The sequence below is a fragment of the Vanrija pseudolonga genome, chromosome 7 (genome assembly GCF_020906515.1).
Source record: "Vanrija pseudolonga chromosome 7, complete sequence".
Lineage (NCBI taxonomy): Eukaryota > Fungi > Basidiomycota > Tremellomycetes > Trichosporonales > Trichosporonaceae > Vanrija > Vanrija pseudolonga.
Window position 1 is genome coordinate 68,316 of NC_085855.1, and position 26,055 is coordinate 94,370.

General features: G+C 63.3%; 12 protein-coding genes across 12 annotated transcripts; 5 read left to right on the forward strand and 7 right to left on the reverse strand.

Moving 5' to 3' along the window:
• Positions 1-434: 434 nt before the first annotated feature.
• Positions 435-1,577, reverse strand: LOC62_07G008845 (uncharacterized protein; the record flags this gene model as incomplete). The annotated part of the gene is made up of 1 exon (XM_062775387.1): positions 435-1,577. One exon carries the CDS (start codon positions 1,575-1,577, stop codon positions 435-437), a length of 1,143 nt encoding a protein of 380 aa, XP_062631371.1.
• A 403-nt stretch (positions 1,578-1,980) lies between these two features.
• On the forward strand, positions 1,981-2,592 carry nfi (Endonuclease V; the record flags this gene model as incomplete). Its single annotated transcript, XM_062775388.1, has 1 exon — positions 1,981-2,592. One exon carries the CDS (start codon positions 1,981-1,983, stop codon positions 2,590-2,592), a length of 612 nt encoding a protein of 203 aa, XP_062631372.1.
• Positions 2,593-2,726: 134 nt separating this feature from the next.
• LOC62_07G008847 (uncharacterized protein) lies at positions 2,727-4,040 on the reverse strand (the record flags this gene model as incomplete). Its single annotated transcript, XM_062775389.1, has 1 exon — positions 2,727-4,040. The coding sequence occupies one exon, from the start codon at positions 4,038-4,040 to the stop codon at positions 2,727-2,729; it is 1,314 nt and encodes a 437-aa protein (XP_062631373.1).
• A 1,114-nt stretch (positions 4,041-5,154) lies between these two features.
• ustM (Methyltransferase ustM) lies at positions 5,155-6,105 on the reverse strand (the record flags this gene model as incomplete). Its single annotated transcript, XM_062775390.1, has 1 exon — positions 5,155-6,105. One exon carries the CDS (start codon positions 6,103-6,105, stop codon positions 5,155-5,157), a length of 951 nt encoding a protein of 316 aa, XP_062631374.1.
• A 1,360-nt stretch (positions 6,106-7,465) lies between these two features.
• Positions 7,466-8,655, forward strand: JLP1_3 (Alpha-ketoglutarate-dependent sulfonate dioxygenase; the record flags this gene model as incomplete). The annotated part of the gene is made up of 2 exons (XM_062775391.1): positions 7,466-8,498; positions 8,555-8,655. The coding sequence occupies 2 exons, from the start codon at positions 7,466-7,468 to the stop codon at positions 8,653-8,655; spliced, it is 1,134 nt and encodes a 377-aa protein (XP_062631375.1).
• A 1,530-nt stretch (positions 8,656-10,185) lies between these two features.
• On the forward strand, positions 10,186-12,078 carry LOC62_07G008850 (uncharacterized protein; the record flags this gene model as incomplete). The annotated part of the gene is made up of 3 exons (XM_062775392.1): positions 10,186-10,282; positions 10,493-11,154; positions 11,341-12,078. 3 exons carry the CDS (start codon positions 10,186-10,188, stop codon positions 12,076-12,078), a joined length of 1,497 nt encoding a protein of 498 aa, XP_062631376.1.
• A 724-nt stretch (positions 12,079-12,802) lies between these two features.
• On the forward strand, positions 12,803-14,655 carry patE_1 (Dehydrogenase patE; the record flags this gene model as incomplete). The annotated part of the gene is made up of 2 exons (XM_062775393.1): positions 12,803-13,164; positions 13,206-14,655. 2 exons carry the CDS (start codon positions 12,803-12,805, stop codon positions 14,653-14,655), a joined length of 1,812 nt encoding a protein of 603 aa, XP_062631377.1.
• A 65-nt stretch (positions 14,656-14,720) lies between these two features.
• Positions 14,721-15,452, reverse strand: HSP31 (Glutathione-independent glyoxalase HSP31; the record flags this gene model as incomplete). Its single annotated transcript, XM_062775394.1, has 1 exon — positions 14,721-15,452. One exon carries the CDS (start codon positions 15,450-15,452, stop codon positions 14,721-14,723), a length of 732 nt encoding a protein of 243 aa, XP_062631378.1.
• Positions 15,453-15,992: 540 nt separating this feature from the next.
• On the forward strand, positions 15,993-19,100 carry ATG22_4 (Autophagy-related protein 22). The gene is made up of 4 exons (XM_062775395.1): positions 15,993-16,136; positions 16,191-17,682; positions 17,718-18,501; positions 18,541-19,100. The coding sequence occupies exons 2-4, from the start codon at positions 17,253-17,255 to the stop codon at positions 19,022-19,024; spliced, it is 1,698 nt and encodes a 565-aa protein (XP_062631379.1). The 5' UTR covers positions 15,993-16,136; positions 16,191-17,252; the 3' UTR covers positions 19,025-19,100.
• A 378-nt stretch (positions 19,101-19,478) lies between these two features.
• On the reverse strand, positions 19,479-20,158 carry LOC62_07G008854 (uncharacterized protein; the record flags this gene model as incomplete). Its single annotated transcript, XM_062775396.1, has 2 exons — positions 19,479-20,102; positions 20,150-20,158. 2 exons carry the CDS (start codon positions 20,156-20,158, stop codon positions 19,479-19,481), a joined length of 633 nt encoding a protein of 210 aa, XP_062631380.1.
• Positions 20,159-20,397: 239 nt separating this feature from the next.
• LOC62_07G008855 (uncharacterized protein) lies at positions 20,398-22,735 on the reverse strand (the record flags this gene model as incomplete). The annotated part of the gene is made up of 6 exons (XM_062775397.1): positions 20,398-20,555; positions 20,625-20,883; positions 20,923-21,145; positions 21,181-21,518; positions 21,556-22,466; positions 22,504-22,735. 6 exons carry the CDS (start codon positions 22,733-22,735, stop codon positions 20,398-20,400), a joined length of 2,121 nt encoding a protein of 706 aa, XP_062631381.1.
• A 501-nt stretch (positions 22,736-23,236) lies between these two features.
• Positions 23,237-25,261, reverse strand: LOC62_07G008856 (uncharacterized protein; the record flags this gene model as incomplete). Its single annotated transcript, XM_062775398.1, has 5 exons — positions 23,237-23,358; positions 23,406-23,854; positions 23,891-24,228; positions 24,262-24,980; positions 25,015-25,261. 5 exons carry the CDS (start codon positions 25,259-25,261, stop codon positions 23,237-23,239), a joined length of 1,875 nt encoding a protein of 624 aa, XP_062631382.1.
• Positions 25,262-26,055: the final 794 nt, after the last annotated feature.

Genomic DNA, 26,055 nt, shown 5'->3' on the forward strand with positions numbered 1-26,055 from the left:
GCACTACGACGTGACTGAACAAGCCAGTCCCAGGGTACTACGCCAATGCATGCCACTACTCGCGCCTCGGACCGGGGCGCTCCGCCGCCCCGTCGGGCAACCCGCTGCTCTTCCTCTTCGTCCCCGCTTTCACCGACGCCATGTCCACCGCTTCCTCCCGCCCACTCTGGCCCCGCTCGAACCAGTACCGCTCCTCACCCACGACACGGCGATACTCGCTCGCCAGGACAATCTTGACGCCGTCGAGGGCCGCATCGAGCTCGGCGTCCGAGGCATACTGGTCCCTCACAGTGCCAATCAGGGGGTGCCCATTCGTCGAAATGTGCCAGAGCTCAGCGCGTATCCGCGCACATGGTTCCCTTGGATCGCTAGGCCGATAACGAGGCCAGGGCTGGATATCGTCGTCGACCGCCAGCGTCCAGAATTGCATGCCACTACCTCCGCTTCTGTGCCACCTCCTCCGCGCCTTCAGGCGATGCACTTCTCCTCCGCTTTGTCCCAGCCTCCGACGGCTCCAGCGCCTCCGCCTTTGGCGGGAACCCCCGCTCGCACCAGTACCGCTCCGCCCCGACCTCGGCGATATACTGGGACCTAGTGACGATCCGCACCCTCGCCGTGAGGGCATCCACAAAGTCCTCCTCGTTGTCGTAGTCGCCCCATCCTCCCCACTGGCCCGGAGCGTACGCGCGGATCTTCTCACGGAGACAGTCACAAACGTCGCCGGGGAGGCCGAAGGGGTCCTGGACGTGGAGGTTGTCGTCGGCTACGATCGTCCAGTCTAGTGTGAGAGTTTGTCCTACGACCAAGAGGAGGCTGTTGAGGACGCGGTCCATATAACGTTGCGTTGGTTCCCCAGAATTCTCGTACACGTGTGCAATGACGGACTTGATCCGCGAGCCGGGTACCTTGCTCTGCAGCGGCAGGCGGACGGCGTCGACCTGATACGCAGCGGCGATACCGGAGTAGGGGTCGCGCCCAGGGACATTGAGCACAAGGGTAGCTGGCATCGAGAACCGGCTGGATACGCGCTGGATGCGCGGTTCGGAGGAGAGAGAGTGGTCTCTCCACGTACTCATTTCTTTGTGAAGGATGAGGGTGCGTGCCGCAAATGGTGTGAAGTAGGTCTCTCCGCGGAGCGTCTCGAGGTCGGTGCGGACGGCGCCCAGCAGGTCACCGTCGTGGTACGGCCCGACGGCCGGCATCTGCCTGCGGCAGATACCGGGGCCGAGGACGTCGACGTGCTTCGTGTGTCGTAGGAGCCGGGCACACGCTTCGCGCTCGGCAGGGGTGCCGTCGGCGCGCAGGCCGGGCACCCGGCGCTGGCCGTCGGCGCCGAAGAGCCCAGTGATGGCTATTGGCCGGGAAGCGGCGGCCGCAGTGGAGCCGAGGACGCCGTCTACAGAAGACGAGGGCACCTCTTTTAGGCCAAACTCGACGGCGACGTGCGAGCAAAGAACGGCATCCGCCTGGTCCTTGTACCCCCGCGACACGCCGCGCAGGGCCACGGGGTCGACCGCGAGCGTGTAGTCGAGAATCTGTTCCACGATGTGTGGGTACGATTCGATTGCGAGCGACATGGTGTGAGGAGCGTTGCCAGAGTCGAGGAATGGGACGGAGTTGCACTAGGCGTCATGGCATGGGCACGTGCGGCTGTGGCGTCGGGTCAGCTGCCCACAACCTCCGACAGTCTGTTGTTGTCGTGGCGGCTCGTTGAACGCGAGAGGGATAGCGTGCCACTGGGACTGCTGACATCAGCGCACACAGCATGTCGATCCCGGGGATCCCTCTGCTCGATGCGCGGTGTGTTTGTACAGCTCTGAACAGCGTCCCCATCGAGTCGTGTGCCACATGCCCCATCGTCGTCGCGGGCATGACGTCTCGATGCCCGCGCGGAACCAAACAAAAGGGGATCGAGTCGGTGTCACATCGCACCGCATAAAGATCGTCAACGACAACTCACTATCTCTCCCTCTCATGACAATGACAACAGACGCACCAGCACCATCACACGCCCCTGGCCCCATCCTGGCCATCGACGTGCAGTACAAGGACACGGAAACCACGTCGACGGGGTACGCCGCCGGCGTCCTCTTCGACAGGTGGGACGCAGCGGCCCCGACACACACCTACACGTACGTGCACGCCAATGCGGAGCCGTACGTCGCCGGGTCGTTCTTCAAGCGCGAGCTCCCGCCCATCCTGGCCTTGATCGCCGCTGCGCCAGTACCGCCGCGCACGATCGTCGTCGACGGGTTCGTCGACCTCGTCTCGGAGGCGGGCGTGAAGCCCGGGCTTGGGCGGCGCCTGTTCGAGCACTTGGGCGGCGAGGTGGTCGTTATCGGCGTCGCGAAGAATCCGTTCCGGACGAAGCGTGAGGACGCGGGGAAAGACGAGCCGACGACACCCGGCCTCAACACACATCCCGGCGAGGTGTTCCGCGGCGCCTCGGGCCGTGCGCTCTACGTCACTGCCGCCGGCGTGAGCCAGGACACCGCGATGGCCCTCGTCAAGGCCATGCACGGAGACAATAGGCAGCCAACAATGCTCAAGCTTGTCGACCGCGAGTCGAGGGACGCGGCGTTGCGGGGGTAGCGGGGGCACCGATCACGACACGACACTAGTCCGTGGGCCTCGGCGTGGCCCCGCGGAGAAACGACACCGACGACCACGCATGACTGCATACACTACAACCGCCTCACGGTCATACAACATGAATCATGTGCACCTCACACCACGGTCGCAAGGAGGAACGTCTCGTCCCCGACATGCTTCTTCCACTGGTCGCGGCTCATGACCGAGATGCTCCTTCTCGCCTTGTTGATGCTCTCTGGCGTGTCGTACCAGTGCGGGCGGGCCTCGTCTGACCTCCAGCCAGCAGCAATGACCATTGCGTCGCGGATATGCTGCGCGAGCTCGTTGTTGCGCACGTCGGTCGAGAGTGGCTTGTCGGCCGTTTCGCGGGGCGCGGTCGGGATCCACTGCTGCGCGACCATTGCCGCGGTCGTGCCGGCGACTTGGAGGCGGTGGATCGGGTCAGGCGGCGACGAAGCGCCCGAGCGCGTCGACTTCTCCTGCGGCGTAGGCACGCTGCCCAGCAGCCGCGGGTCCATCTCGACCAGCCCGACCAGCCGAAGCGGATGCTCGGGCAGGTAGTCCATCAGGCCCATGATCGGGTCGTGCATGATTCCGAGGAGCTGTCCGCTCATGGCCGCCATTCGTGACCTGTACTCGAGATCCGTGTGGCAGGTCTTGCTGAGCTCGTGGCGCGGTGTGAACATGACCGTAATGTCCTTGACGCTCGGCCACTCGTACTCGGGAGAGAGGAACAGCGAGATGGACGAGTCGGCGAGCGCGGGGTGCTCTGGGTCATAGCAGATGTTGACGATGAGGGTACGCACCGGCGCAAGGTGGTAAAACTCGTTGTACGGCCGGATATCAATGCGTTTGGACGTCAGCGGCGACGACACCTTGTGCCCGTGCTTCTTTGCGCGTGCCGACGCCACGGCATTCGCCCGCTTCGTGATCCCCTCGTGCAGGCCTTCACGGTGCCACCGGAATCCGAGCGGGACGAACACGATGACCATGTCGGCGCGCGCCTCGGGCATGACGCAGGTATCTTCCGCCCAGCAGCGCACAGCGTGGGTCGGCACGACGCCGACCACCTCCATCAGGCACTTGTCGCCCGCGGTGAGAGACGGGAACATCTCTGCGACCTCGTCGACAATCTTGTCCCCACTGCTTTCTGCGGCTGCGGGGCCTTTTGCCTGCTGGCGCTTATCGCACGTGTCGCACGGGGTTGCCGGGCGCGCAATGTCGCTGCTGCTCTGGTCGCACGTATGCGCGATGGCCTTGGTCTCGCCGGCCCAGAGGATCGGCATGCCCGGGGCCTTGAGCGTCGGCGTGGTCAGCGGCGAGCTGCGCCGGCTCGGCGTGAAGAAGGGCGAGTGCATCGGCGAGTGCAGTGGCGAATGGAGCGGCGAGCCGCGCATCGCCATGACGTCCATCATCGACGCCGGGGTCGGGGTCGCCGCGAGACTCATCGCGAGGTACTAAGCTGGTGCGTAACGCGAAACGCGGACGAAACGTCGTGGGCAATGAAACGGGACGGGCCGTTGGAACCGGGCAGTCGTACACGAAACGAGGCTGGGCGAGGTCGTTCGAGTCGCTCGAAACAAGCGTCGAAGTGTCTCAGAACGACGCTCCTACTGCGGGCGTGGGGGCGTGGTCAGAGAGGAGGCTGGTGAGACGGATGCCAAATGTCGTGTGGTTGTCGTCGCTGTTGTCGTTGTCGTTGTCAAAGTCGTGGCCTTGGTCGTGGTCGTCGTCGTGCCCAGTGGCGTCTTACTCGTCGACAGCTCGGAACTCGCAGGAACGTTGGTACTCGTGCACAGGAACTCGAAGAGGCAACTATAAAGGTTTGACCGTAACTTGGTAGTGGGAAAAGGTCTGTTGACCTTCCAGCGCGTCCTTTTTGTTGCTCCCCAGTACTCGGTGGTGGCGAGATACGTGGGTCGATGAGGTCGCCATATCACGCCGTTTAGCCGTCCATTTCGGCGAGATACGACATCTACACCCGGCTATCTGGGCAGATTGCACGTGCCGGCCGCCGAGTCTAGATCAGTACACGCATCTATTCCGCGGGCAGATGACACGGGTTGGGGGATTGGGGCGTTCCAGGCTCGCCGACAGGCGCCAGATTAGGAAGGTTGTATGTTCTGTGCCTTCGGTAAGCGGTCAGTTTGGTGAGCGTCTCTACGGCGGTGGTCGACGCCGACGTCGACGCCGACGTCATGACCCCAGTGTCGTCTCCAGTCAACAGTCCGTCTCCATTGGCCGTGTCTCGCGACTCCACCCACTGTCCGCACAAGGCCAGACGACTCCGAGACTGTTTACATTTCGTTGCCCACCGCTCGGCCCGGAGCACCTCCAAGGCCTCGGAAACACGCCCATTGGCAATCGGCGTCGGAGACGGCGAAACTGGGGCGTCGGAGACGGCGAAACTGGGGCGTCGGAGACGGCGAAACTGGGGCGTCGGCGGCGGCGGCGGCGGCGGCGGCGGCGGCGACGGTCCACCAAAGTTCCAGCGCATCCCGACGGGTCGAGAGTTGCGGTGGGCACGAAGGGTGGCCTCGGTAGCCGATCCACATCCCTGCGCTATGCCACCGTCGCCGTGACTGCATATGCCGGCAGCGGCACGTTGCCCCTGTTTGCCGCGAGCTCCGTGACGACGTCGAGCTGGGAGCGGGCGAACGCAAGGCCCCCTTCACTGAGACCCGCCTCGGGCTTCTCGGCGTCCTCGAGCGCGGAGCGCGCATTGTAAATCTCCCAGTCGGCGTCCTGGAGCTCGCTCGTGTCGACAAACTTGTGCGGGGAGGCCTCAAGCCCGGCCTTGGGGAACAGTGCGGTCATCTGTGCGCGGCTGAGCGGCGTGCGAACGTTGAGACCTGTGCGCAGGCCGACAGTGAACAGATGTCCCTGCACGAGCGCGGAGACGAGGTGCGGGATCTGCTCCTTGGTCCGCGGCTCGAGGTCCCACTCGGCCAGACACAGCCTTCCGCCCGGCTTGAGGAACTTGCGTGCCGTCGCAAGCGTCGTGAGGACCGCGGTCGGCGACTCGAAATACCACGTGCAGTGCGCGAGCACGACTGCGTCGAATTCCGGCTTCAGCTCGGCCTTGTTGATGTCAAAGTCGAGCTGGTATGCCAGGCGTCCCTTGAGCGGGCCGTTGGCGAGGTGTTCCCAGCTCTGGCCGAGCGTGACCGGCGAGCCGTAACTCCCCTCAGCGGGGTCCGTGGCCAGCACGGAGCCAGCGGGGCCAACGGCGTCAGCGAGCGCGACGCTCATGTCGCCCTGACCGCATCCGAGCTCGAGGACGCGCTCGCCGGCCGTGATACCGAACGCGTTCACCAGGTTGATGCGGTACGCGCACTGGATGGTCTGGATAGCGAGCGACGACGGGTGGCCGCTCGCGGGAAAGTAGGACGCGAGCCGCTCGGCGTGCGCGCGGATGTCGGTGCCCCCCGAGGCTGCCTGCGGGGCGTTGGCGTCGGCGATGGCGGACGCAGGGAGCGTGGGGTGCGCGTGCTGGTGGTGGTGGTCTGTCATTGTGCCTGCTTGCGTGAGAAGTGGCTACGGCGACGATGCAAGGCGCGTTAAAGAGTCGTCGTCGCTGTCGTCGCAGTTGGTGTGATGGAGCAAAGTGGCCTCGTCTCGGCAATGACGTCGGTGGGTGAGCCGAAGTCAAAGTCGAGCGACCACGTGGTGCCACCTGTATCTTCGACTCGATCTTCGCCAGCTTGGCCATCTTCGACGCGCAAAGCCTGCAAAACGCGACGCGCACCGCATGGGCACGGCGGATAGAGTGCGTGAAGCGAGCCTGCGGATCCGGCGACGCGGCGATAGCATGTACGCGACACGACTCGGAAAACCGGGCCGTCGCCGAAGGGAGAGCCTCAGCGAGCCTGGTTGGCCCCATGGTCCGCACCGACCTGCGCGGCGGGTATCGCCAGTCGCCGAAACATGATACTAATCGCATCGCCGGGACCGAGTGACCTGCGGTGTTACGGCGCTGGGTAAATGCTCATGCTGCTCGGGGGTAAGCCGAGTTGAGCATCATTTGAGACGAGCGAGTGCGACTTGTTCGGTGGAGTCGACTTTTTAGTCGGCAGACGGAGGGAGGGGGGAGAGTCTGGTGAGAAGGCGAGTCCCCCAAGTCTGCGGCGTGCAAAGCTGGTGACACGAGATGCCCAGCAGCGACTGACGCGGCTTGGCCGTCGGCCTTGCCCGACACCCACCTCAAGCAACACCAGGCTACGACGCCAGACGCAACCGCAAGCACCACTCATCTCATCATCGCCAGAGATAGCCTCGAACGAGATCTGCTCGTCGCGTGCATCGTCTAATCTCGCGACCTCCCGACGTCTAGCTGTCGCCACGGCTTGTTTGGTTCCACCCGGACATGGCCGAGCGCACGCGAAATGGCGACTGGGTGGGCCCAAGGTTGCTCCAAGCCGGCCCCAAGCACAGCCAGCGGGCTCGGCGCCGCCAGCTACATGCACGCCGATCTACGCTCGCCCGGAGCGCTCGGTGCGATGGTATCTATCATTCGGAATATGGCTCCATTGCGTGGTGGTCGAGTGGTGGCGAGGGGAGCGATAGTGGCGCGAGCATGGCGATAAAGCACGTCACAGGGCAAGCTACATATGTCGGGACGTGTTGCTGGCCGTCAGTCAGCAACCTGTACCAACTTGACGCTCATGCACACGCGGCGTGCCCCGAGCCTCCCAGCGCCGCACGCCGAGCTGCTGCGCGTGCATGTCGACATCGCCTCCACCCACCTCCACGATCACGCCAGCATGCGAGCGCGGCGCGTCAGGTGTGCTTAGCCCGCCAACGGTGCTGAGAGCAAGTGTATAAAACTTCGGCGGCGAGACGTTGAAACGCACCCACAACCCCATCCCACACCATGGCTCCCATCGCTACTGCTACCCAGCCCGAGGCCGTCGCGGCCGACCTCAAGAAGCTCGCCGTCACCGACCTCGGCGCGACCGCCGCCGCCAAGATCCCGGCCGGCAAGTGGTTCTCCGAGACGGGCCTCCCCGAGTCAGAGTACCCCTACAAGCACCTCCTCCCCACGTGGGACCAGGAGACCAAGTACGTGCCGCTGGGCGACTTTGAGCACGTCGACCCGGGACACAAGGCCAAGGACGACGCAGACCCGCGCTCGTTCCTCAAGGACGCGACCGTCGACAACCTCTCGCCCAAGTTCGGCACCGAGGTTACCGGCGTGCAGCTCTCCGCGCTCGACACGCACGGTCGCGAGCAGCTCGCTCTCTTCGTCGCTGAGCGCGGCGTTGTCGTCTTCCGCGACCAGGACTTTATCGACCAGGACCCCCGCTGGCAGGTGGACAACTGGGGCTCCTTCTTCGGCCGCAACCACATCCACCCGACCTCGGGCCAGCCCAAGGGCGCACCCGAGCTGCACCTCGTCTATCGCGCCCCCGACTCGGACTACAACTTTCCCTACAAGCACAAGCTCAACTCGAAGGGCTGGCACTCGGACGTGTCGTACGAGAAGCAGCCCCCGGGACTCACCGCGCTGTTCCTGTACGACTCGCCCCCCTCGGGCGGCGACACGCTCTACCTCGACCAGCGCGAGGCGTACAACCGCCTCTCGCCCAGCTTTGCGGCGTACCTCGAGACGCTCGAGGTCGTGCACAGCGGCTTTGAGCAGGCGGCGTACGCGCGCTCCGGCGAGCGCGGCCCCGAGCGCACCGTCCGCCGCGAGCCCGTCAAGAACACGCACCCGCTTGTCCGCCGCCACCCCGTGACAGGCGAGAAGGCTTTGTACGTCACGCGCGTGTTCTCGCGCTCGATCGTCGGCCTCAAGCAGGAGGAGTCGGACGCCATCCTCAACCTCCTCTACGACCACATTGAGAACGGCATCGACTTCCAGGTCCGCGCGCGCTGGAAGCCCCGCACCGTGGTCCTCTGGGACAGTGAGTCGACTAACTGCACAACGACCAGGACCGCAGCAGCTCACACCCCTCCCCAGACCGCACGACGGCGCACACGGCTATCGCCGACTTTGACAGCACCAAGGCGAAGCGCCACGGCGCGCGCATCACGCCGCAGGCCGAGCGCCCGTTCCTCTAGGCGACGACGAGCAGGAGCAGGCGTGATGGCGACTCTGGGGACCTGTGTATGTTGTAAATATCGAAATGGATTGTGCGGTTGCAAAAGCAAGTGGGCAGTGGAACGCTGCGGGGTATTCTAGCACTTGGCGAGACGAGACGAGCCTCGTCAGCCAGCGACCGAGCACGACTACAGCTCCTCGTCGCACGTCGGGCCTCCAAACGGGTAACGGGGTACGGACAGCTATATCGGTGGGAACTTTGTCGTTATGTACGATCGCTACCGAACACTCGGGAACGTTGATGTTGAACCCGAGATTTTGTGATGCTCAGCAACGAGGAGTCGTAACAGCAAAGGGTACGTTATTGTGTCGTTGTGTCCGGCTATGGCCTTGGATCCGGGGCCTGGATATCTGACCTCTCACGTCTTGCAAGTCATTGCATCATGGCATCTGCGACCCCCCGCGGGGCGGGGCGGAGGACTTTGCCTGCCCACCCCTCGTCGTGCAGCTTGGCTTTGTCTCGTCCAACTTGGTTGGCGACGGGGTGGGTTATTCCGCGCGGGGCAAGAGGATGTAGTGCAACAGCCGCGCAGAAACGGCCATTAGGTCCTATGCCATTCGACCAAGTGACTCCTCTCTCTCTTGAACCACTTCTCTCCACGATCGATCCCATTCCTGATCACTGCCGATGGACGATATGCTCAACAGATACCGATGGGACCTTGCAGTAAGGTTGACTAACAGACAGTGTCGTCGAGCACCCCGCTTCCACTCTGCTGGGTGCTAGTCTTTGCTGCATGCCGGACCCCACATGCCATCCGACCCGCCCGCTCACTTTGCCGAGATGAAAAAAAGTTGGGTTTGGGTCCCAAGTACCCACGGCCCCACGACGAGGTTGGTTAGATTAGGCACCCCGCAGCGCGGCAGCGGCACCAGCGGCACCAAGTACTGCACTTGCAGTGTCACCTGCCCATGTGCTAGCAGTAGTAGGTGTCTGCATGCCTGGCTCTGACGGCTCTCGGCGAGGCGCGGCTCGCTCGGTCGTCGGTCGGCGCCGTTGAAACAGACACAGGAACGTATTGACTGTGGGAAATATCGTGGGTCGCCGTCGGCGTCGGGGTAGTGGGGTGCACTACAGCATGCTGCTGACATGATAGCGAGCACGGTCCGCACCCGCGCGCGACGCTCGGCGCTTCTCACCCTCCCACGACATGAGGTCAAGTGTATCAGCTGGAGACGGTATGAATGCCTCGCAGCAGAGTTGGGCCGTGCATGCGTACGGCGGTGCGGCCAAATATCTCGCTCCCTGCCCTGCTCTGCTGCTGCCGATAACAAACATTTCAGGTGACCAAATGACGCTTGTTTACTGAAAAAATCGAGTCTCGGCATCCTTCGACAAAGTGCCTACCGTCCACCTTGTCGCCACACTTCTCGTCAGAAATCTTTTGTCTTGTTGTCAGAGTACGCCGCCGCCTTCACACGAGCAGCAGCGCAGTGCATCGGCTAGCGCAAGCATTGCTCTACACTCGAGACGATTCTCGATCAGCTCGATGCATGCATCGGCAACAGCAGCGTCTCGCTGCTGTTGTGACAAGGTTATAAGCCACTGCGTGGTTCCCAGGGCAGCTTGGTCTCCCGTGTCCCAACGTAGCTCGCCGCTCGATCAAGTCACCCCCCACCCCTGTGTCTGTGTGCCGCACGCACCCACCCGCAGCAAGCAAGCACCACGCGAAGCACACCACAAAGAGGCCAACGCAGCACCGTGCAACACCTTGTCCTTTACACTCCACCCATCACAACGCTTGACAAGCGGTAGACAGTGAGCATGGCGCCGTGAGTGCGCGCGCTGACGGCCAGTGGCTCCGGGACGCTTGGCCAAGCGGACATCTGAGCTCGCGTTCGAGCTCTTCGAGAGCCCCTCGCGCGGACTTGTCCGACAGCAGCAACCCGACAACAATGGGACGACGCCGTCAGCATGGGCCTCCTCCTCGTCGCCACCAACGTCGTCCTCCTCCAAGCCATGCAAGCCAACATCGGCCATTGCAGCGCTCAAGAAGCTCCCCAGCACGCTCGGCCCAGAGCGTGTCGCGCTCCTCCCGCGCATGGACGTCCACTACCGCCGCCACGAAGGCTACCACCTGCGCGTGGTGATCCCTCACGACGACGTGCCGCGCACCGCCGACTTGCGGCACGTTGTCGCCGCGCTCAACCGCTCGAGCGTGCACGCGATCCAGCTCCACCAGTGGGTCGCGGTCGACGAGGGCATGGCCGCCATTAGCGCCGCCTTGGCGCAGCTGCTCGACGAGCTCGACCTCCCGTCCCTCCGGCGCCTTAGTTTGCCGATAGACCGCGTAAAGACCGACATGCGTCCACCGTTCGGTGCGCTTGTGCGCTACCTCAACTCTAATCGCTCATTTGGTCTCACCCATCTGCGCGTTAACATCGCCTACCGCGGCGGCCCTGACCCCGAGGTAGCCGAGCTAATCCGCGCGGCAGAGGTGCACCCCACCCTCGTGCATGTGTGCTTTGGGTGGTGCTCCGCCCGCAAGCGCGGAGCTAGCAACGCTAGCAGTGGCAGCGATCGGAGTGGTGCATCGCGAGGAGGAGGGCCTAGGCCTAGTGGTGGCGACGAGACCACCAGCGATATCCAGTGCGACTTTGCATGTCGGCGATCCTGCCGCGGCATTGCGAGTCTCAGCAAGCAGCTAGAGGCCAACGCACATAACGCGGAGCGCGTCAAGTCCGCCGTCGCCAACGCGCTCGTTCCCAGTCGCGTCATTCTACGCGGACTGTATTCGCTACCGTCTGTGGACCCAGTGACGTCTTTGACAGGAGAGCAAGAGGCGTCACCACCCTCGACCGCTGTCAGGACACCCCTAGGCACAAACCTTGCGAGCCGGATCAAGTCAATGTTCCTGCCCATGTCATCGCCCAAAAGAGTATTCCACCGCAGGTCGTCGTCGCACTCGTCAATCTCGTCCTTGTCGTCATGTTCCTCGGACACGAGCACGAGTGCGAGCGCCAGCACGAGCGACTCGCCACCTCCGTCACCAAGACTTGGCAGCCTCCCTACCCCGCCATCATCGCCGCTCGCCCAGCTCCCCGTCGAGCTTGTTCTGCTCATCCTCCAACACACGTCGGGCGACATGCATGCCCTCACTCCGCAGCAGTGGAACCGTCTGTTCGCGCATGCTCAAGAGCCAAGAGAACTCGTGTCTCTGGCACGCGCTGCCAAGTGTGCCATTGTCGGGGATGGGTCGTCGTCCTCGTCCTCGTCCTCGTCGCCGACGCTGCCAAGAAGCGACATGGTGTGGGTGCCCGGCCGAGACGCCGGCTTCAAGCTCGACCAGCAGAACCTACAACAAACAGTGGCCTCACCAGTGTCCATGGCCGACGTCATGGACGAGTGGATGGACGCGGCTGGCTTTCGATGGGACAAGTAGATGTTATTCTTGGCACTCGCGACGCATGCAACACGAGTTGCTTCAGTGTTCATATACGGCTAGCAGGTGGTGGTGCAAAGAACAACAACATACACCCTGGTCACGCCGTTGCAGCACGCGGGAAGCACCGACGACTAACCTATGCACCCCCAAACCTTGAAGCCATCAGCCGTGAAGCCCAACCGACAAGGACTCGAGAGAGCAGCTGGGGTCCAAGGTGGCATCTGCCCATGCCGTCATGTCACCTCCCGGGTGCCTGGGTTCAGCTACATTTTGTAGATTCTGGGACTGCCCAGGAAGCACCGTCGCATCGCAACCGACGTGTATCTTGCCGAGAAGAGGAGGGGCGATATTGAACAGCCACTGCATAGAGACATGCAGCGTCCATACAGGCACGCAGCGGCGGCGTGCAATGGGCGACCGACCCGCGACCCGGCGGCTGTCTTTGGGAGCCGTCGTGAGCTGAAGGTTGGTATCGGCCGACCCACGTTCCGCCTCCCGCATAGGGCCAAGAGGAAGCCTTGTTGCTTGTTGCTCGCGATCACCAGCCACTGGTTGAGTGAGGCAGGCAATGTGTTGGGCAGGCTGGATGGCTCTTGGCTGCTGTTCTGGGCAGCATCGCAAACAAGCATGCAGCAGTGCGAGCACCAGCGCGAGGCACCCATATAACCAGCAAGCATGCAAAACCCCTGCGCTGCCCCCCATCCAGCAACATCCAGTAGACATGAGGTTAACCACAGCGCTCATCGCCGCCGCCTCGCTCGCGGCACACTCGGCCTCTGCAGGCCCAGTCAAGCGCGACACCGAGTACGACTATGTCGTCGTCGGCGGCGGCACTGCCGGCCTCGCCATCGCGGCCCGCCTGTCCGAGGACCCCAAGGTCCAGGTGGCCGTCATCGAGCCCGGCACCTACTACCAGATCAGCAACATGATCGTCGGCGAGGTGCCCGCCGGCTGCAGCCTGTTTGCGGGCTCGGACCCCGCCGACACCAACTCGGCCGTCGACTGGGACATTGTCACGACGCCGCAGGAGGGCGCGATGAACAGGAGTTTGCACATTGCTCGCGGCAAGTGTCTCGGCGGAAGGTGAGTGGCAGGAGGGGTGGAACAGCCCGCTGACACCCCAGCTCCGCACGCCACTACATGGTCTACCAGCGCGGCGACAAGGGCTGCTACCAGCAGTGGGCCGACGACGTCGGAGACCAGAGCTACACGTGGGACAACCTGCTGCCATACTTCCAGAAGAGCGTCAACTTCACTGCCCCGCGTGCCCCTCCTCGTGCCGCCAACGCGACGGCCGACTACAACCCTGCCGCGTTCACCAACGGCTCTGGCCCGCTGCGCGTCACGTACACCAACTATGCGAGCCCTATCTCGAGCTGGGTGCAGAAGGGCCTGACTGAGATCGGTATCCTCCCGACGCAGGACTTCAACTCGGGCTCCCTCCTGGGCTCTGGCTACGCCGCGTCCACGATCGACCCCAAGACGATGAAGCGCGAGTCGTCGCAGACGTCCTACTACGAGCCGGCGAAGAACCGCCTCAACTTCCGCACGTTCATCCTGTCCAAGGCGTCCAAGGTCGTGTTCGACGCCAACAAGAAGGCGACCGGCGTGCAGCTCACCGACGGCCAGTTCATCAAGGCCAACAAGGAGGTCATCCTCTCCGCTGGCGTCTTCCAGTCGCCCCAGCTCCTCATGCTCAGCGGCATCGGCCCCAAGGCCACGCTCGACAAGTACAACATCACCGTCATTGCCGACCGTCCCGGTGTGGGCCAGAACCTGACCGACCACGCCTTCTTCGCGCCGTCCTACCGCGTCAAGGTCGAGACGTTCACCCGTCTCGCCAGCGACCTGATCTACATCGCTACGCAGTACCTCTTCAGCTTCATCGGCAGCCAGACCGGACCCCTGACCAACCCCGTCGCCGACTTCCTCGCGTTCGAGCGCCTGCCCGGCGGCCTCGTGTCCCCCGACACGCAGAAGCTGCTCGACGAGATCCCCACAACGTGGCCGCACATCGAGTACACGGCCGCCTCGGGCCACATTGGCAACTTCTCCAACCTGCGCAAGGACCAGCCCAAGGACGGGTACCAGTACGGCGGCATCATGGTGGCCCTCACGGCCGCCTTCTCGCGCGGCACCGTCGGCATCAAGTCGGCGAGCATTGACGACCTGCCCGTCGTCGACCCCAAGTACCTCACCCATCCTGGTGACGTGGAGGTTGCCGTGGCCGCCTTCAAGCGTGCGCGCAAGGTCTACGCCTCCGAGGCCATGGCCGACGTCCTCGCCGACCCGAACGAGTACTACCCCGGCGTTGGCGTCCAGACCGACGAGCAGATCACCGAGGCGATTCGCAAGAGCATCGGCCCCCTCGGCGGCCACGGATCATGCACCTGCCGCATGGGCCGTGTCGATGACCCCAACGCCGTGGTTGACAACAAGGCGCGCGTCATCGGCGTCACTGGCCTGCGTGTCGTCGACGCGTCTTCGTTCGCCATTCTGCCTCCAGGCCACCCTCAGGCGACGGTCTACGCCCTCGCTGAGAAGATCGCCGACGAGATCAAGAAGGGCAACTAGAGTAGTAGTGGGAGTTTAATGGACAGTGCATGTATCTTGGTCTAGATGGAGTGGAGCGACGAAAGCTACGCGTGGAGGGCCTTGATGGCCGCCTCGGCAGCAGCGCCCGCCGACTGGGGGTTGGCGCCAGTCACGAGCCTGCCCTGGGGGATGACGAGCACCTCCCAAGGGCCAGCAGGCGCGACGTACGTGCCGCCGAGCTGCTGGGCGAGGTCGCGAACGGTGGGCTTGTTCCAGCTGCGCAGGGTGTCGAACACGCCCATCTGGTGCTCGCCGATCTCGGTGAAGCCCGTCACCTCGTGGCCCGTGATCAGGCTCTTGCCGTCAGCGTCGGTAATGCCGCCGAGGATACAGCCGCCCTGGCAGACGGCCGCGACGACGCCGCCGTGCGCGTAGATCTCCGTCGCCAGCTGGTGGAGGTTGGTCGCGGTGGGAAAGTCGAGCAGCGCCGCGTGACCGGCGGCCGCGAAGAAGATGGCGTAGTCGGCGCTCTTGAGCTCAGACGCCGGGCGGATAGCAGCAAGCGCCTTGCGGAAGGGCGACGAGAGGTCGTTGTATGCGGCCAAGTCGGCGCCAGAGAGGAACTGCGCCTGCTCGCTCACCCAGTCGGGGTACCACTCGCCGTTCTCCGACGAAAAGGCCACTTCGTACCCCGCGGCCTTGAGGACGTTGAACGGGTGCTGCGCCTCGATGATGAACAGGCCCGAGTCGTGGCCTTCGTACATGCCGCCCTCGATGGCGATACGCTGCGAGGGGAGGGCGATGACGGCGCGCTTGGGGAGGGCGGTGGGGGACATTGTGGCGGCTTGGTTTGGGTGGGTTGGGTTGGGTTGTGGGATGAGCTGTGGAGCTGTGGAGCTGAGGCTGGAGACTTGTTGTCTGGCGTCCTCGACCCGCTCACAGCTCGCATTTATACCTCTTTCCACTCTCATATCGACACCATGAACGTGGGTCAAAGTTGCGCGACATGAAAGTTACGCGCCTCGCTCCGTCAATGAGGTCAGAGGTGGTGGACGAACGGATGAAAGTGGACGGAGTGGACGGTGGACTGGGTGGACGGCCACCTTATCGCCCCCGCTCCACTCGTACCGATATCCCCCGCACGGCTGGACAAACTCCTATCTCATTTACGCGATGGACGTGACCAGTGCCAGCTTATGCATGAGCGCATGTGCGGGCAAAGACGCTGTGCATGGGTCTACCCTTCGGCCGCAGGCCACGGATGGCTGTCATCCGACCTCGGTTGCGAGCTCGGGCAGGGGTGTTCCGGGGCTCTTACTTGCTGGAGCTCTTAAAGCGCTCCGTTTGTATGCAGGACGCTCACTGCCCCTATTTCACTCCTACGACGTCCGCCATCATGTTCGAAGATGAGCAACGTCCTTGGCAGAACGGAGGGTGACTCTAGACAGCACCGAGAGCTGTCGTTCTTTGGCACCCCGTGTGGACGAAGTCAGTCTTCTCGTCAACCCTTACGAGGCGGAGTGAGTCTCCTGTGCCCTCCTACACGTGGTGAGGCTGCATGCTAACATCGCTAGCATCGCCAGCTGCCATAGTCAGTTGCTAACTACATGATGACCGCCTCCTCACCCACCCCACCCCACCACTCCACTCCGCCGCGCCGATTTCTCGGACATCCAAGCCTAAGCCCATGTGGTCGTCTCCACCCACATCCTCGACTCGAGCTACAGACCATGCTACGGCCCGATCAACAGCGACACGCGGCGTGATTAGTACTTCACCACTAACCTCGGTCCGGCATCGCCGTTCGCTGGCCGGAGGTGGCGAGCGGTATTGCCCCGCTGCGTCTGGGCTTTGGACCTGAAGTTGGCGGATGCCGGTCGGGGGTCGGCCTGGGGCCCAACCGCTGGCCCAAACCCACCCCACTCCCCCCTCAGCCCACCTCAGTCCCCGCAGGGTAGCGCGCGCCGAGTCAAGTGTAAATGGAGTCAGGCTGCCAGGGACGTGGCTTGGCCAGAGTACTTTCGGCCCGCGCCGGCTCGGCAATGAAAGCCGTTGGTTGCTGCGCCTGCCCTCGTTCGTTCCGACCTACATCCAGCTGCAAAGGTCAGCAGATGGCAGGCAGGTCCTGTGACTCTGCTAACATCTGACTACTCACATTGTCCACCCCCGATTCATCGGCTCCTCCACCCGCTACACCTCGCCGCGCCTCGCCGACCGGACGCCCGATCTCACCGACCTCGCCGAGCTCGACGCCGTCGTCGTTGGCACCTCTGGCCGAGAGATAGCGTCTTTGAGAGCTGGCATACCGATTTCACGGGGTACTCTGCAGCTGTCAGCTCGCTCGCGCTGGTGGAGGAGCACACCACCGCGTGATCACTCGACCTCGTGACCGTCCTCAAGCCCCACCTCCCCCACTCGGCGAGAAGTCCACCTGTCGCACAAACCGAGATCACCCAACCCCGCCACCTCGCCGACATCTCGCCGACTCTCGCCGCGTCTGCACCCGCGCTCACCACTATCTGGCGCCTGTGCCCCTCGCCACCCAATACCTCGGGCCGAGGGGGCAGCCGACGTGCCGTTTAAAACTCCTCAAGCAGCCTCGATGGGACCCCACACCTCCACATCGCTCTGACATCATGGCAGCGACGACCGACACCAAGGCTGCGACCTCGCACATCGAAGACACGGACGTCGACCTCAAGGGCAGTGCTGGTGTGCACGTTGCCGGCACGGAGAACGACGCAGGTCTCGCCGTCGTCGACCAGCTCGAGGTCCTCCCCTCCAGCGGCGAGCGCATCCCCGTCTCCAGGTGGGAGTACTACACTTTCATCCTTTTCTACTTCCAGAACAATGGCTCGCCGATCGGCAACACAGGCGGCAGTCTGCGCATGAAGCTCATCTCCGACCAGTTCCCCTCCGGGATCGTGAACTGGGGCGGGCAGCAGCTTGCGATGAACGCTTTCCTCCTCGACACGAACGGTATCCTCTTCGCCGTCAACTTGTTCCTCATGCTCGTTATCGGCCCCTACGCAGACTACGGAACGTGGCGCCCCTACATCCTCATGAGTGGGTGGCATTTTGCTGCTGCCTGCTGACCCCAGCCTCGACTTTCGTCTGCTTTGTCTGTACGTTCTGCCTCATCGCCACGTACAAGCCGTCGCAGTGGCAGGCGGTCAACGCGCTCTGGATGATCGGAAACCTCGCCTTCAACGTCATGGGCACATTCTACCAGGCCAACTGGCCATGGATCGGCCGTAACGTCCCTCGCATGCTCAAGGCCGAGCAGGACGTCAAGCAGGGCGTCATCAGCTCGAAGGAGTTTGAGGAGATTGACCAGCTCGAGCGTTCCAAGATCCTCTACCTCTCCAACATTGTCGGCTCGGGTCTCGTCGTCATCTTCTACGGCATTGCCACGGGCGTCGCCTACGCCGTCACGCACAACCGCATCGACGACGACCGTCTCACCATCAAGGCGTACCAGGTCCTCCTGGGCTACCTCGGTGTCGTGGTCGTCTGCTGCACCGTGCCCTACTTCTTCTTCCAGAAGTTCCGTCCCGGCCAGGCCATCCCCGCCAACACCCCCCTGTGGAAGCTCGGCCCCAAGCAGCTGTGGAGCGCGATCAAGTGCCTCCCGTACCTCAAGAACGCGCTCCTCTACCTCATCGGCTACTGCATCATGCAGGAGGCATTCGGAGCTGCTGGCGGCATGACGGGCATCCTGCAGGCCGAGAAGATCCACTACAACCCAGTCCAGAGCTCGGCGTGGGGCCTGCTCGCAGACTGCTGCGGTGGCACTGGCAACATCCTCCTGCTGCTCATCCACAAGCGATACCCCATCAACATTAAGTGGGGCTGTGTCACCGGCGCGTGCATTGTCATGATGACGTGGGTTTTATGCAGTCGAACACACCGCTGACATTCCAGCGTTATCTGGGGCGCGATCGGCTCGCTCACTGGAAAGATCGGCTACCACCACGTCTGGGAGTTCTACCTCGCGCAGTGCTGGAACCTTTTCACGCCGACCTGGGGCGCCTACAGCACGACAATGATCACCGAGGTCGTCCCGGCGCCGAAGCAGTACCTCTTCTACGCGCTCTTCGGCACCTTCTCCCGCGTGTCAGGCTTCACCGGCCCGTTCATCTGCTCGGCGATCATCAATCGCACCAAGTCGGCCAAGCACCCCCAGGGCAACACCAACATGGCCTACTGGTTCCCCGTCGGCCTCGGCGCCCTCGGCATCTTCTTCATCTGTCTCGTCGACACCAAGCAGGCCAAGATCGACAACGCCAAGTACCTCGAGAAGGAGGCGCAGGACCTGTACTCGGCCGAGCAGCGCGCGGCGCAGGCCGAGCGTATCGAGAAGGAGGAGGCCGCGGCGGCTGTCTCGACGGTCAACGAGAAGGCTTAGGTGGTGAGCTGGGTATAGGAGGAATGGGCGGGGGTGAAGTGTGGGGATATGGGACAAGCAAAACAGGTTGACGGGGGAGGGAGATTGTAGTAGTGGGTACAAGGGATGCAGCATTGTGTTGGGCAGTCAGTAGATCTACGGCCTGGAATCCTCCTGCAGAGATCCTTGCATCATTCAGACTGCTTCTACTATACAACTACAGATACAATGTTCTTTCTAGACCTCACATGTGAGGCTGCACTTGTTGATTTTGTGTTATTGGCCAAGCTCAATCGTTACTGATTTTGGGCTTTTGGAGGGTGGGCTGTGGCTGTTTTTTGAATCGACTCTTCAGAGCACGTTGTCGTTGATTCGCAAGACTCGGACACGTCTCGTACTAGCTCCACATCCGTCGATATGGGTTTTATCGCTTCCTTAGGCTGCCGAGGGCAGTATTTTATTGCCTGCCGCAGGCTTACAACTTTGCGTCGATTTCCTCATGCGAACGCTTCCTGCTTCGCCCGGCAGGCGTCGCCGCAAACTGCTCGCTGGGCGCAAAAGAGAACACGCGCACGCCGCAGGGGTGGTACCAGTGCTGCCACTCATCCTCCTGGACATTGTTCCACTCAGGCTTCCACTGCAACGCCTCGGCGAACCCCTCCGTCGCTTCGCGGTACTCGCCTTCCACCTCGGGCGTGAGGGACACGGTCTCGACCAGGCCCGCAGGCCCGAGCATAAAGCGCGTGTTGAACGACGCGCCCTTTGTGAAGTCGCGCGTCGCGCCTGTGACTGCGTGCGCGTGCAGCCTGAACGGCTTGGCGGCTGGCAGGGGCGGGATCTCGCTCAGGTCGAAGAAGAAGGTCTCGTTGGACGTCGCGTACGCCAGCTGCTGCCTGTATGCGACGGCGGCGAACTCGGGGTCGTCGAGGCAGAACTCGACGAGGTGCGGCGCAAACGTCTTGAGCGGGTCACTGGACGCCGCGGCGGCGCGCAGCACCTCGGCGTACTCTGGCACGACGAAGAACTTCTTCTCGGCCGAGAAGACGAGGTTTTTGCCGGCAATGGCGAGCGTCTCGGGCTTGAGCGCGAAGCCGTCGACCTTGGAGGGCCGAGTGTGCGCACCCCCCGCCCTCTGCTCGCGCGCACCCAGGGCATAGCGGCAGAGGGTGCGCGCGGTCTCGACGTGCACCGCAAACGTGCGTCGGCGATGATGGGCGGCGCGGGGCGACGGAGAGAGACGACCCCGCGGCGCGGGGGGCGGGGCGGCGAGGCGACGAACATCTTGGCCCAGGCAAGCGCCGGCCTCCGCATCCACTCCAAAGGCACACGCAACGCAGTATCCATACAGCTAATACAAGGTACTGCTCGCTTCTGCTTGCTCGGTCCCATGCATGTCACGCGATCGCCGACGCGAAAGCTGCCCTTCTACCGCCTTGCCGTTGTGGCACGATGGCCGCCTCGGTCCATTCCATGCCGACCAGCGGTGAAGGCTCACGCGCCCGCCACAGCCGCCCCACTCGCCCCAGCAACAGCTGCAGTCCGAGCAAACTTTCTGTACGGTTCGAAGGATAGCACACGGATTGCAGCTGCCACAGTCAGCACCGTCTGACGATACACCCACCCTGACGAGCCTCCTCGCCCCCTCTGCACTTGAGCGCAGGGTCAAAGTCCTTGGTCGCCTGCGTGTATTCGTCCTGAACACTAAGCTCATCGAGTTTGACCATCTGGAGCACACCCCTTGGCGTGATTGACAGCAGCTGGTCCCAGCCAGGAGACGAGAAGCCCTGAGTGATCTCGACGGCGCACGCAGTGGGGGACGGCTCAGAGCCGGATCGGACAGCCGGTAGGTCGTCGAGGTTAATGATCATTGAGGTGAATCTCTGCTGTCAACGCGATACGCGGGTGCTGCTGCAACGTACCGTGCAGCAGGCCAGCCGGTGGTCGAAGACGCTGACCATGGCGTCGCCCGCTGGCGTCCTCTCAAAGTGGAACCGATACACGCGCGACGCCACGAGCTGGCCCACCCTGTCGTCGTCGTCGAGCTCTCCGGCGAACACCTCACGCAAGAGTTCAGTGTACTGCGGGATCACTGCGAAATTCTGCCATCCCCTCCAGAAGAGGTGTCGGCCGGCGATGGCCAACCTGGAGTCAGTCACCGCTCTTCACCACCCACTCACGATTCAGCTTCAACGTAGTAGTAGAAGTTCCAGTCCATCTGCTCAGCAAGCTCCTCGTCCCACGGCACCCTCTGCAGCATCAGGGACTGCGCCCGTCCCGGAGTCACCGGCACGCTCTGGGCGCGAGGGTCCAAAGACCACTCCCCCATTGTGACCCTCTTGGCCTGTGCGTCCGAATTCAAGTCAAACCACATCTCTTTGTCGAAGAACCGCCTTTGATCGGTGTGTATCAGGACGACACCCTTCCCGTTGCTGATAGAGTGACGCTGCCAGACAGCCACTCCATCGCCGGCCTGCAAAACGACAAACACATAGTCATTGTCGAGGACAACAGCATTCTGGGGTCAGCCTTGCCTCACCCTGTCAGTCACCCACGCTCAGATACTCATTCTCCGAAGCCAGCGCCCAGTTGTCGCCTCGCGGCTGGCGGTCCTCCCGGGAACGGCCCTTGGCGTAGCAGAGCTCTTCGAGGTACACCTTCTCATCAAAGCACCATGCAGCCGTGAGACAGATAATACCGTCGGCGTCGTAGTCGAGGTGAAAGGCGAACTCGTCGGAGCTGAGTGAAGTGTTCCCCGGCGCCTGAAACGAAGTGAGTCGGCACAGGCCGTGATACTGTGGGTCCTCGTATGGTTCGCCGTCCGAGAAGCGGCACCAGTCGCGCGCTGAGACCCAGATGATGACCTCGCAGGTGCCGATGTCTTTTTCGCCCTCGTCGGCGTCGGCGTCATTGTCGTTCTCGTTCTCGTGGGCGTCGGCGTCGTTCTCGTAGGCGTCATCCTCGCCCGCCTCCGCCTCATTGGAGTTGTCCGCGTTGGATTCAGCCTCACTGGCACCGTCCTCGTCGGCCTCGCCTCCGTCGTGGTCTCCCTTGTCGGCTTGGGGTCGGTAGATACAGAAAGCGATAGGCCCCATACCGCGTAATGGCTTGACATAGACCATGTGCGGCGGCAGCGGATCGACGTGGTGGTATTGAAGCTTGCTGTCGACCGTGAACGAGCAGAGCGGCGGCTCGTCACCACCGTGGGCCTCGTCGTGCTGGTCCTCCTCGTGCGGGGTATAGTAGCCTTCGTACCCCGCTGGCGGGGTGTACGGCTTGATCGGCCGGGACCAGCAGTCGGGTCCGTTCATCGGGCTGGGGCTGGCCACCGTGTCGCCCGTGTACGGGTCCACCGTGGTGCTGTACCAGCCCGAGCAGACCTCACCGAGGACGGGCACCCATCTGACTGTGGGCCGGCCCTTGTCCCACGCGGCGTCCATCTCGGCGTCGAGCGCGTGTGCCAGCGCTAGCGTCAGCTGTGCGCTCGGCCACCCCAGACCCACCTAATGCGCGCCAGCTGACCTCGCCTCTGAGGGAGAGCGCTCGCGTGGCCTCGAGCTCGAGACTGAGGTCGCGCGGGTCCTTGAGGGGCTTGATGCGGTTCTTGATCGTGGAGCGGAGCACGCTGGCCCAATCGCGGCAGACGGCGCTTGCTACGCCGAGTTCCGGCACGTCCAAGTGCTCAGCGACGAGGAGGAGGATATCGTCGGGGATGAGGGAGGTGGACTCTGCCATGATGGCTTGGGTTGTCGTTGGAATGAAATATCGGCGGTTGCAGGAGCTCGAGGGGTCGTGGAGCGCACGGCGGCTGCAGCACCTGACGCGGGGGCGGTCCTAGCGCTCGGGGGTCACTCTCACAACGGTGAACGGTGATAAGGTGTTATGCGTTGTTGTTCTTCAAGTGGTCCGCAGGACGAATGCCGCGCCGCGTGACGCGTCTTCCGAAGGATGCCCGTGGCCGCGATCGAGCAGTGTCGTCATTCCGGCCGGTGCCCCATGTCTCAGCGGGCTGCAACCATCCCATCACCCAGATCAGTTTGAGTCCACGGCTCTGCTGCTATCAGCAGCTGCTTGGTCGATGGACAAGGTCAGCAACCTGCGCCAAGAGCCCGGTGCAGTTTGTCGAGTCAGGCTGTTGAAAGAGTTGATAAAAGAGCAACATAAAGAACCAAGGACCTGAGCTCTCCATTGAAATGGGCTGGGCCGCCGTGCCCAACATTCCCGGTATCCATACTATCAGTCTACAAATGTGATCTTCACTCGCCCCCACGCTCCTGGGTCCTCGGCCGCCGCCTCTGCCGCCGCCGCCTGACGAGTAAATTTGCTGTGCGGCTCAAACGACAGCACACGGATACCAACTGTAAAGTCAGCGCCGCAGCCGCCGGGTTCCCCACGCCACACTTACCCGAGCTCGGCACCTCTCCAGCATACTGCATCCCCTTGAACCCCTTCGTCGCCTGGGCATACTCCTCCTGGAGGTACGGCTCGAGGCTGACCACCTCAAGCAGGCCGGTCGGCGTGGCAATGTTCGTGTCCGCCTGGCGCCAGTGCTCGGCGGGGTACGGGAACCCGTGGGTGATCTGCACTACTGGCACTTGGGCGTTTTGGATGTCGTCCAGGTCGATGAGGAGCGCGCCAAGGTCCATCTGGCACACGACGCGGTGGCCGATGACCTGGATGCCAGTGAACGAGGGACCGACGACAAACCTGAAGATGCGCGACGTCACGAGCGCGGCTTGCGTTTCCTCGTCCAGCTCGGAAGAGACAATCTCCTCCAGGAGCGTGGCGTAGTCTGGTATCACGACAAAGCCGGTGTCGCCCTCCCACACGAGGTGGCGGTCGGCAACCGTCACACTGGCGTCGTCAGCAGAGCCGCAGCATCCAACCTACCTGCTGTTATCCAGCTCCCACTGGTAGAATGTCACAGCGGAGTCTGTGAACCACTCGCGCGTTGCACGTTCTACCGCGACGACGCGCGCCGCCCCCGGTGTAACGGGCACAGCCTCGTCTCCGTCGCCCAATGCCCACTCGGCGATGGGCCTCCGTGAAGCCAGCATGTCGGGGGTCACGTCGAACGTCGGCCCGGGGTTTGCGGCAAAGGATGGCTCCAGCCGACCGTCGAGGGCGAGCACCAAGGTGTCGTAGCTCCCAAAGCCGCGGTTCCAGATGAAGATCCCCCCCTCCTCCTCGGGCATGACGAAGATGTGCTCGTTGTCGAGGACGACGTACTGGCGTCAGCGCGTTCGCCTTGGCCGACTCACGTCAAACAAGTTGGTTTCCGCGAGCTCGCGCTCCCAGCCGCCGCGGGTCCGCCGGCCACCGGCAGCATAGCGCCCCTTGACCTCGCACAGCTGGCTGTGGTACACGACCCCGCCGCCGCTGAACGCAGCCGTGAGGCCGATTACGCCGCTCCAGTCGTAGTCGAGGTGGAAGGCATACCGCTCCCGCATGACTGGGAGGGTCGTATCCTCGAGCACGGCAAACGTGCAGAGGTAGCGCAGGCCGCACACGCGCGCCTCGGGGTCCTGGTTGGGGTCCTGGATTCGCTGGATAGACGAGAAGCGCGCAAAGTCTGCCTCGGTCACCCACACTTGGGCCGTGGGGCCGTCCTCTCGCTCCTCGAGGCGCAAGGCGAGCGGTCCCATCCCGCGCACTGGCTTGGCGTAGATCATGTCCAGGGGGAGCGGCTCGGCGCGGTGGTACTGCAGGTGCTTGTCCACCGTGAATGCGTCGAGCGGCGGCAGGCCTGCGGGGGGATGACCTTCTGCAGCCTCGGCCGGCACAGCCGCTTCACCTTCCACTTCCTCCTCGGCATCGTTGGTCCCTTCTTTAGGTCGGACCGTAACGACCACCTCGCCATTGTACGAGTTCACCGTCGACACCAGCTGGCCAGCAGGCGCGCCAGCAAGCACCGGGACCCAGCGCACCGTCGGGCGCAGGCCGACCGCCTCGACCTCGGCTTCATACGCGCTCCGCAGGGCTGGGGTCAGAAACGCACCAGCACGCAAACCCACCCATCGCGCGCCAGCTGATCTGCCCGTGGCGAGTCAAGCTGCGTGTCGCCTCGAGCCGCGCCTCGACGTCGCGCGGGTCGCCCCCGAGCGCCTTGACGCGTTTCTTAATGGCCGGGAGGAAGAGCGACGCCCATCCGCGCGACACGGTCGCTGCGACGCCGAGCTCGCGCGCGCCCATGTGCTCTGCGAGCACGAGGAGCAGCTCGCGCGGAAGGCGCGGCTTTGGCTTTGGCTTCCACTCTGTCATGGTGTGAGGTGTGTTAGAGACGTATCATGCACGCTGCTTGTCATTGTGGACTGCAGTGTGCGACGCGTCGAATGCGGGAGCGGGGTCGCGTTTGAGGATGACCGCCCCGCCCCGCGTCGGCGTCGTGATCGATCATGTGTGCCTGCCTGCATTGCCGTGATGTCAGCGAACATGAGCAGTCTCTATTACATTGTTGTCATGTCAACGCTGGCATCGAGAGTTGCCGATGCTCCTGTTAAAGACGTGAACGACGCCAACGGTGACAATGTCGCCGATGCACACGCCTCAATGCACGAGCCGCGCCAAGAGCTGGTCTATGCGGGCTGGCGCAGGCGCGTGCACTCGATACGAGCCTGCTCGGTGCGAGGCGAGCTCCTCAGGGCCGTCAGCATCCCAGGAGAGCTCCGAGGGCTCCGAGGGCTCCGACCAGCTGAGGAGGCTTCCGCCGTCCAATCCGCAGGGTGCTGCGGCGCCGCCAACCGGGCTTGGCTGCGGATGACACCGGTGAGAAGAAAACCCAAGCTGCTGGCCAAGGCAGGCAGCCAGCTCGCGCGCCCATGTCCATCCAAAAGGCAGGCGTCTGGCGCGCTCCACAAAGGGCGAGCCGCTGCCGAGCTAGTAACCTTTGACTGTAAGCGCGTGACGTCGTCGGAGACCTCCAAGGTTAGTGCTGAAGGTCATATGCCGGCGCTTCCCCCACTCCCTCGATGACGGCGTGGCGAGCTCAGGGCCGAGCAGGTGGGGGGTGGACGGGAGGGCTTTTGCTCTCGCTCTCGTCAGTTGCCTGCCCTCCT

Excerpts from the sequence above, each read along its gene's own strand:
- ATG22_4 (XM_062775395.1), top strand. The coding sequence starts at position 17,253 with ATGGCAGCGACGACCGACACCAAGGCTGCGACCTCGCACATCGAAGAC. Across the intron at positions 17,683-17,717 it reads GCGCCCCTACATCCTCATGA|CCTCGACTTTCGTCTGCTTT; the intron begins GTGGGTGGCATT and ends TGCTGACCCCAG. Across the intron at positions 18,502-18,540 it reads GCGTGCATTGTCATGATGAC|CGTTATCTGGGGCGCGATCG; the intron begins GTGGGTTTTATG and ends CTGACATTCCAG.